The sequence below is a fragment of the Fulmarus glacialis genome, unplaced genomic scaffold (assembly GCF_000690835.1).
Source record: "Fulmarus glacialis isolate BGI_N327 unplaced genomic scaffold, ASM69083v1 scaffold34028, whole genome shotgun sequence".
In the NCBI taxonomy this organism is placed as follows: domain Eukaryota; kingdom Metazoa; phylum Chordata; class Aves; order Procellariiformes; family Procellariidae; genus Fulmarus; species Fulmarus glacialis.
The window spans coordinates 1,986-11,996 of NW_009230716.1; the positions used below are offsets into that span (position 1 = coordinate 1,986).

General features: G+C 39.4%; 1 protein-coding gene across 1 annotated transcript; it reads left to right on the plus strand.

The window, feature by feature from the left end:
- Nucleotides 1-2,749: 2,749 nt before the first annotated feature.
- On the plus strand, nucleotides 2,750-9,549 carry LOC104081544 (solute carrier family 7 member 13-like). The gene is made up of 4 exons (XM_009584335.1): nucleotides 2,750-3,470; nucleotides 6,249-6,380; nucleotides 8,083-8,447; nucleotides 9,201-9,549. The coding sequence occupies exons 1-4, from the start codon at nucleotides 2,750-2,752 to the stop codon at nucleotides 9,444-9,446; spliced, it is 1,464 nt and encodes a 487-aa protein (XP_009582630.1). The 3' UTR covers nucleotides 9,447-9,549.
- Nucleotides 9,550-10,011: the final 462 nt, after the last annotated feature.

Genomic DNA, 10,011 nt, shown 5'->3' on the forward strand with positions numbered 1-10,011 from the left:
TTTTACTGTCAAAGAGAACTTAGTAGTTGGCACTCAAATGTCGTCGTTCCCTGTTGACTATAAAAATTGCAGTACTTTGGCATTTTATTTTGATGATAATATAACCTTTCAGTCTACTCTGCGTATCAGGGGAATCTTAGGCTTGTCTTACAAACGTGTCTAGGTTATTTTAATCATTTATCTTTGCCCTATATTCAGTGGTTGAGTCTCTGGATAATGTCATCAAAGTGAATGTGACCAGGTATTGAGTATATAGTTGGGTGTGAGGCAGGAGACACTGACATACGAGACTTTGAGATAATCATATAGACTGTGGCAATTTATCCTCTCAGCTAGAAGGAGAATTTGGAAATCTTACAGAAAACCTGGGAAGTGAATATTTATGATGTGCTTCAGAAGGCTCTACCCTTACATATTGGAAAAGAAAGCAGTTTTGCTGAAAACTACCTATTGTTGTGTAACCAGCTGTGTTTTACTGACTTCTGCCCTGGTAATGCTCATGTTAGTGTACTGTTTCCAGAATGTCAGTTTTTGTTGGATTTGTAGGAATGTTGTCGTTATCTCTGCTCTTACTTACCTCCTCCTACTCTGGCAACAACATACCAAAACGAAAAGTGTATTTTGCATAAATCTCGAAAGCATTTCACTGAAAGTCTAGAAACATTTAATTGAGCTAGGCAGAAAGCACACAAAAGAAAGTAATAATCTCAGCGGGGTTTTCTGAAATCAGGCAGCTTTGTCAGAAGTAAAAAATCCTTACTAATCTGCTTGGGAGATTTTGGAAATGCCTCTTATACTAGAAATTAATGTACTTTAGGGTGAACAGCAAAACAAAATCAGTTGCATCTGTACTTTAAGCTGCCATTTAGTGTAATATTTGTTTGTTTTTAAAATAGTAATCCAAATCCAGCTGTACATAGTAGAACACCCAAAATAAAGAGTTGGAAGATTGCTTGGTATCAAAAAATGTGTGCATTCACAGAAGGAGACCCAGAAAAGGCACTGAAATAAACCAGGAAATTACATATTTTAGCCATTTAAAACATTTGTCACAATTTCCAATTCATGAATACTGGTGAATAAATACTTTGAATTATTATGAATTATTCATAATAAATGGTAAATGCATACTTGAACTTAAATACTTACTGCAATTTTGAAAGTGAATAAATACAATTTAAAATGCATGCAAAATTTTATAAATAGAGGTGTGTTTCCTATATAACGAGTTTTTGTAGTCTGTAGGACTGGATGTTTTTTGGAGGTGAAGGTATATGGTGAGTGCTGCAGTGATTTGCAGAAGGTGGAGGGATTGTCTTATGGTTAAACGCTGTTCTGGAGCTGTGGATTCTGTCACTGTGCTGCATAGTTTCTGTGTGGTGATGGCCACTCACTTTAATGAAATAATTGAAAAAATTAAAAAATAACAGTCTATGCACATGCCTAGTTTAACTACAAGTCTTTCACATGATGGCATATTACATACGCCTAATTTTTAAGATAAATTTATTTTGTACTTGAGTGAAAATCCAGCTGTTCAGGACAGATCTGAACCACTGTGTATTTCAAGATGGGCCCTGTAAAAGCCGTGAGTTTTGTTCGCTGTGTTACTGAGCTTTGACCTTCGGGACAAAGTGAGTTCTGCAACCTGACCAACAAAAAGTAAGAACTTTGCAGCTACTAGCCTGGGCGCTTAACAACCCTTAAGGTATGCGCTGAGCTTCTTTTTCGGTCAGTTTCCCTCTTTCTGCACATTTTTCTCTGTATCTCTTAGAAAGAATAAATACATTTTTCTTGGTGCAAATGTCTATGGCAATGATATATCCACATCTGATTGAAGAGAAGCTCCATTTCTGTATGTTGAACGTATAATATATACCACAGATTGTTAAATATGTAGAAAAATCAGTGGCTGCACCTGAAGAGGTGGTGGGAACTTTCAACCTTCATCTTTCTGTTCCACCGCCCCCCATACATACAATCGAAACGACGATGCAGCCCCTTCCCCTGGCAGCAGTGTCCGAAGATTGATACCTGCTTAGGAAATGCTTGGGTACTGCTATAGTGATGAGTGCTCGAGAAAAGCTGGGAATAAACTGGTAATTTTCTTTCTAGGGCAGTGTTTAATGAGTGAAATATAAACAACCTCCACTATACCCAGTGACTGATGGGGATTTGGCAAAACATACTGGTGTTCACTGGTGATCAGTCATTTTTATGTATTGGCGGTGGAAAAATAGTACCTGACTGTTCAACTAATGCCGTGTCACTGTCAATAGCATAAGGAGAGCTGATACCTTTCTTCGTGCTGCCATACCCTTCCCCTTTCCCTAGGTCTGATGCAGAGGTCGCATTTACCCACCTCTCACAGCTGTCTCTGAAGACATACATACAAAATCTGAAATCTGTTGATGCAAATCAGCCGAGAAATGAGCATTTACCGCGCATTATTTTTTATGCCGGTTTCTTTAAAAATACCTCCAGACCTTAATATTATTTCTGAAGTACATATTAAACCAACATGTATATGATTTGCCAGTGTTTCTTAAAGTATTTGGTTAATCATCTTCACACAGAAGACACCAAAACCCAAAGTATGCTCTCTTTCCTGAATGATTAAGCCAGGCTTCTCATAACATTTCACTAGCAAGAAGGGCTGTGACAGTCTGCTAACGACAAAGTGAAAGGGAAATACATGTAATCTAGCCTCTGAAGTCATATAATCTGCTGTGAAAAAACCAGAAAAAAAATGGGAAAAGGAAAGAGCGACAATCCCAAAGATGGGAAAAGACAAGAAAAGACCAAGATGCAACTCAAAAGAAATATAGGTTATTTCGATGGGGTAAGTTTTATTATAGGATCAATTGTCGGGGCGGGGATCTTTGTGTCTCCCACGGGGGTGTTAAAGCATTCCTTACTCAACGTCGGCGTCGCACTAATGATCTGGACTGCGTCTGGCCTGGTTTCTCTGATGGGTTCCCTCTGCTATGCGGAGCTGGGAACTGCTCTGCCCTTCTCCGGAGGAGAATACAGCCATATTAAAAGAGGCCTTGGATCCCTACCTGCCTTCGTCTTTATCTGGACATCAACATTTACCAAGCCAGCATCAAATGCTGCTCGAGCCTTGCTGTTTGCTGAATATGCCACCCAGCCCTTCTACGGCATTTGCCCTGCACCAGAAGTGCTGAAGAAATGCTTGGCCTTGGCTGTTCTCTGGTCCCTGGGGATTTTGAATGGCTGCAGCGTCAAAATGGCTGCGTGGGTGCAGACGATTTTCACTCTGCTGAAGATGATGGCCTTATCTGTAATCGCCATCGGTGGCATAGTTCTTGTTGTCGGGAGAAAGGAGAGTCTGGCCAGGTTTGAGGACGCGTTCAGCTCAGAGATCCCCAATGCATCACAGGTTGCCGAAGCCTTCTTCCAAGGACTGTATGCGTATGGTGGTTGGTGGTCCCTCAATTATATGGCAGGTATCTCACTCCTCTTCTTCAGAGTTTTTTCTGCAGTCGCCATTCTTACGTTCCTCAGCTCATCTTAGTAGAACTTGTCTCTCCTTCAAGACCATAGGGTCTCTCACTTTTTAACGAGTCCCGTGTTTGCTGGGGCTGGTAGAAGAGGCATTGTTTCTCTCTAGAGAAGTTTCTTGCTTCTTGTGCAGTCTCCAGAATCAGACTGACATTTCCAAATGAGTACAAGAAAAATCAAAATAAATTTAAAATCTCGTGCATAAACAGATTTTCTCATACCTTACAAAGTTGCATTTTGTCTTAGTGTCATTGTCAATGCATTTTAAGAAAAGGATTAAGATATCCATGCCAAATTATGTGCACAGTAAGGACCAAATCCAAAAAGATAATTGATTAATGTGTATTTAAATATCTGTACCTTCTCTCAGAATATGCAGCTGGTTTGTACATGGACAAATTCATTTTGAGTTGTGTTAAAATATAGTAATTTCATGGGATATATAGGATGGTCACTTCCTTGAGAAAATAGAGTTTTGCACAGAAGGTGAAGAAGAATGTAAGGGAACTGGTATAAATTCTTTCATATAACTTGTGCTCTATTTTAAACATTCAAAACCTTTTTGAATATCCATTTACTTACCCTATTCTGTATCTGGTGACGCATGTGGCAGTAATAAATAGAGCAGTTTTTCATGAAAGCTGCAGAGATAACGTTCATGAAGTTCGTTATGCACGTCATGAGTTAAATGAATAGTGTTTTATAGTATCATCAGATTTATAGAATTAAATTGTAAGCAAATGGATGTTGCTCTTACATCTTTAAACCTATTTTTCTGTTGACCTCTATCACATGTAAAACACTAAATACACCGAATGTGTGAAATGCATAACACAAAGTTCAGTGGTGAGAACAGTGTGAAAATTGGGTTAATGTTTAAAAAAATGTCTGTTATTATTAAAATCCAGCTATCCCAGCATTAACAATATGCTGCAATAAAAAAGGTGATATAAATCAGCAAAGTATAATTTTGAAATCTTATGATTTGCTTAAAGGCAAGCATTTAGCTTTGTAAGCTGGAGAAAATACAGGATTATTGGTAAAATATTATTTTATTTTCTGATCAGTTAGCAGTAGTAATAAATACCATATACTGGGCAGCACAGCTGTTCAGACAGATGCAATCTATGCAATAGTCCTCTTCTGAACTGAATTTCCTATTCTTCATAACTTAATTCCTGTGAGCTTCAGCTAAAGCATCAGGTGCCAGCTGGATGGCAGGACTGTAACGCGCAACAAAACAAATGGAAAGACAAATTTAAATTGGCAGTTTTGGTGATTGTCCCCTTCTGGGCTCAAAATTACCAAGTGTATTTCTTACATTTGAAATAAATCCCAAATTCTCCAATAGTCCGTATCTGAATTTCACTGTTGTGCTCATTCAGTCCCTCTGGCTCTGTGTACTACAGCCAGCGCTGGGGCAGGCTCAAAGTTGGTGTTCTGGGCAGGAGACAAATTATATTTGAGGGAGGAAAGGGATTTCTGTCTCCTAAAAAAAGCTTAAGTAAGCTGCACATTTGACTTTCCACTTCTTCCCCCTTGTGAGTTATCGGCTGGTAACACTCAGGAAGCCTTTTGTAAATGCTGAGGGAAGTGGGAAGGGGAAAGGGAGTGAGAGGGAAGGGGTGAAGGAGTGAAAGAAAGGAAAAAGACCCTTTTTGTCTGAGATGAAGATGAATTATTAGGGTTCTGGAAACCAGCTCCATCTTTTGCCGGGACTATCCTATGGTCAGGAATGCGTGCCAGTTCCTCAGTTGTTCAGCTGCAAAGTTTGGAGTTTTTTCTCATTTGGTAAGAGTAGTTTTAAGCTAAGATGCCAGGCTTAGCACTAAACAGTTTTCCTCTGTCAGCTTTGCCCTGGAAAAGATAATCAACAGCAGAATCCAGCTGGGAATGGCCCCATTTTAAAGCCACTGCATTACTGCACTTCTGTCAATACCTTCGGTCTCTTCCCCTTACATTTTCTGTATTTCCTGAGGTAAGGGCAAAGAGAAAGGTTTTGTGCAGGAATAGGAAAATGCACTCAGAAAGTTTCAGATCAGGACTCATGAGGTGATGTAAAAATAAATAAACTGACTTTAGAGTCTGACGTCCAAGCTTGTGTTTTAAAAGTATGGCTACTTGAAAAGTTCTTACCAAATCAATTGTTAATGTAAGTCAAAGATTTGTTAAATCAGAGAAAATTTATCATAAAATCATGGAATAATGGAATGGTTTGGATTGGAAGGGACCTTAAAGATCATCTAGTTCCAACCCCCCTTGGACGGGGACATGGGCAGGGACACCTTCCACTAAATCAGGTTGCTCAAAGCCTCATCCAACCTGGTCTTGAACACTGCCAGGGATGGGGCATCCACAACTTCTCTGGGCAACCTGTTCTGGTGTCTCATCACCCTCATAGTAAAGAATTTCTTTGTAATATCTAATCTAATTATCAGTCCTTTTGTCATTTCTTTTATCAGGCCTCTACCCGTCCCTCCTTCCAAGACAGTTAAAAAAGAGCTAAATAAGAAAAAAGAGATTTGAAAAAATGAAAAATACTTTGTTTAGACTTCTTTGATAAGAAACTATTTGAGAACAACTGTAGGACCTCACAAGCAATGTAGCTTAGGAGCCGTGATTAGGGGTCGGTCTTGTCAAGCTCTGCGCAGGTTTGCTACTGAAACACACTTGCAGAAGCTACATTGCTTGCTTTATTAGTCTTTTAAAATTGTATTTTTCAGAAGAGATGAAAAACCCTAGCAGAAATATCCCCTTAACTGTGATGACTGCTGTTCCGGCAGTAATTGTTTTTTACTTACTGGTGAACATCTCATATCTGACCGTCCTCACACCTAAGGAAATTGTCTCTTCAGGTACGGACTTGATTTTTTTTAAGTAAAAAGGTGTGGTCCATTAGCATACCCATCTGATGTCAATTCACTGGGTTACTTCTGCTCATCTAACTTCACAGTCGGAAATTCTGTGTTTCAGTCTAAGTTTTAACAGAGAATTCTTGTTTAATTTTACTGTATGACACAAGTTGGACTGAATGCAGATAGATGTTATTAGGTGTTGAAAATGTTGGCTTATACCTGCACTGTCTAAAAAGAAATCAGAAGTGTATTAAAACCTGGAAAATCAGGTGGAGATCAGGTCTTTGTTGAGTATGGAGAAGACCTTTGTTTTCCTGTAGTTTTAATCCTCTCCCCTCCTTCCTTCCCTACCTCATCTGTCTCAGGTTAAAGCCATTACTGTTTAGGAGGTGGACAAGTCTACCATGATAAATAATATAGAACAGACTATGGACACAAAAATGTAGCCATTTTGGGTGTGTGTGTGGGGGTTATTCATGATAAATATTGTGATTCCTTGGAAGAGCCTATACAAAAGTCCAATGTATGTAAAGCCTCTGTCAGATCCTGTACCAATAAGCTGTCCATGAAAATGTCCAAGAGGAGCAGTACTTCTCCTTGGTTGTCCAAACAGCACCTTTTAAATACCACTGCTATGAGGCTGAGCTGTCAGACCTTGCCCCCAGGAGTGACAAAAACCATACCTCATTTGGATGAACCAATTTTTTTTTTCCTGTGAGAAGAGCTCAATAACATAAATGGGAGCAGTGTAGCTGTCACTCAGCAACCTCATATTACGGCTCAGCCATTATCAGGCTATCTGCTGGGAGAGATGCATACATTTGCAGATCCATCCTAGAATGAAAGGGGCAGCAAATACCAGGGTATCTGTGAATAGCAGGTGCCCAGCCAGCATGAGCAGCTCCAAACATACCGGGAGAGCTGTGCTTTATCTATGTCAACTGAGGAGATAGCCTTAAAATGACAGCTCTTGTTTCAAACATTGCTATGCATTGCTGCAGTTCTTGTTCGTTCACTGCATTTTTGGGGGGGTTGTTTTCCCCATCTCTAGTAACTTCCTATGCTGCTCAGATCACTGCAAGACCTATATTCCTCATGGCAGTTGGTTATAGGCCCACTAAATATTAGTCCTTGCTACAATATGGGCTATAGCTAATTTCCGAGAAATGTTGAATATCTCTTGTTCAGAAATAATCTTTCACATTTCCCAGTTCCACCCAAAGCAAAACCTCATTAGTAACATGCTCGCTGACCCGTCTCTGCACGTACATGTGCTCATGTTGGCAGTTTCCTCGTAACAGTAGATCATATCACTGCTGTAGTCATGCCGGGGACTAATGCGTTCATTTTCTTTCCCCGCATGGCCTTGTCCATGCGTGTATGTTTGTGATTCACGGCGGTGAGATGCAGCTTGCTCCTGCTGGGCAGTCCATTACCGCGGTACTGGCCCCAGCAGGTTTACCGCGCTTCCTCCAGCAGGCAGCACTCCTTCTTGCTGTCATTGCCTCCCCCCCCCGAAATTTTTGGCTCCTGAATTAAATACCTCTAGGATTAGATTAGTCATGTTTGACTACTGTAACAAAAACCACACATTGCTAGTAAATAATGGGTATTTCATGTATTTTAAGTTTCATTTCTGTTGAATCTGTCAGTAATTCAGAACACGGTACCTACAGTACACTAATGCTTTGCTTTCTTGCAGTTGCTGTGGCAGTCACTTGGGCTGATCGAGTGATCCCCTCTGTTGCCTGGATCATTCCTCTCTCTGTTGCTGTCTCAATATTTGGTGCCCTCAACAGCAGCATGTTCACACTAGGTCGATTAAGCTATGCTGGAAGTCAGTCAGGACATTTACCTGTTTTAATATCCATGCTTAATGTCCATTCCTGTACTCCAGCACCAGCCATGATTTTTTCAACCACCATTGCATCCATTTTTATAATCCCCTCTGACGTTATTACGTTAACAAATTACTTTGAATTTTCTGCCTGGCTTATGATTGGATTGACTTGTGCAAGCCTGATTGTACTTCGATACCGGGAACCTCATCTACATCGACCGTACAAAGTAAATGGAAATAAGTTATAAAATATTTTTGCAGATTTTTCTGAGTCATGGGTAGGATGCAAAAGTTACAGAACAAGTGCAAGTCAAAAGTGGATAGTCACCTCAAAAATACGAATAATAATCACAATCTTTAGAGCCTTATTCAAAAACTTTGCTTCACTGTAGAAGGAAAAGAAACAAACAGACGGTCTCTGCCCCAGAGAGCTTGCACTTCAAAATAAGAGATGGATATATACAGAATGGGGGAGATGTGCAAACAACGTGAAACCATACTAGTGGGGAGCAGTAACCAGGACAGTGCGGGATCCAGGCTGGCCATTCATGGTTAATTAAACCTTGCTCTACTCTCACCTTTCCTGACACAGCCACAGGCGTTAAGGACAGGTTTAATTTAATCTCAATCTACCTGTCAGAAACATGGGTTAGAAGTGTATGCTCATTGTCCAGGCTTCTTGTAGGCACCCAACCCTGAGTTTCTTTTAGGAGCCCATATCATATGTGGATGAATGGTTTTGAGGGCCTGCCTATCTCTCCTCCTTGACAATAGACGGAGCCTGAACAAGTATTTTAGAAAAGTTGCCTATCTTGTAGGCAATTTGAGGTCAGATGAATCTCATCCTGGGTGAGATTGCAGCAATGTGAGAAACGGTACTCTAGTGCGGCAAAGAACACATTATTACTTTTATGAATGAGGCATAAAATCACAGTTGGTCAGTTTATTTCCTAAAACGTTTTTTTTTCTTTCTCTTGCAGGTGTTTCTACCAGTTCCATTTGTGATGGTGGCAATGTGTTTCTTCCTAGTTTTGGCTCCCATAGTCTGGTCTCCAAACCTGCAATATGTTTATGCTTTCCTGTTTATGCTGGGAAGTCTTATTGTTTATCTGCCTTTTATACATTTTAAATTGCATTTTGCATTTCTTGATAAAATTACTTGCCACTTACAGCTCCTGTTGGAAGTTTCTCCTGCTGATGAATCTGCTGAGAGCAAGTGTGAATAATGGCAACTATTTAGTCCCAGTACAACTAAGAGGCAACAGAGGATTTTGTTTAACTGAGATTATAGAAGGTACAAGTTAGATGTTAGGTGTCATATATAGGTATGCATGCATGTTCATGCATGTGTGTATATGTATATACATATATAGATGAATATACATTTATTGCATACGTATATACATGTATATACATATATGCAGTTATATGCATATATACATGCACATATATTTATATATACATATATGCATATGTATGTATAGACATTAGCATAATGAGTTAATATGTATATATTTTTGTGTGTCTGTGTGTATACATACTTATACGTAGATGTATATGTATACTTATGTAATGGTGCGAAGAATCTCCCTTAAACTGGTAAAATCTGTAAAATGCTCTCTCTTGCTCCTGAAGACAAAGTTAAAGTTGCATATATTCTTGTTGCATAGAAATAATATTAAAATACAGCACAAATAATTATCAACATTATCATATAATAAATGAGTAAATACATACTTAACAGCATCATTATATAAATATACTTTTGATCTCCAAACTAAAATGTCTGGA

What these genes read in the sequence shown, in the direction of transcription:
- LOC104081544 (XM_009584335.1), top strand. Translation starts at nt 2,750, where the DNA reads ATGGGAAAAGGAAAGAGCGACAATCCCAAAGATGGGAAAAGACAAGAA. An exon ending in TAAGGAAATTGTCTCTTCAG is followed by an intron (nt 6,381 to 8,082) that starts GTACGGACTTGA and finishes GCTTTCTTGCAG; the next exon opens with TTGCTGTGGCAGTCACTTGG. An exon ending in ATCTACATCGACCGTACAAA is followed by an intron (nt 8,448 to 9,200) that starts GTAAATGGAAAT and finishes TTTCTCTTGCAG; the next exon opens with GTGTTTCTACCAGTTCCATT.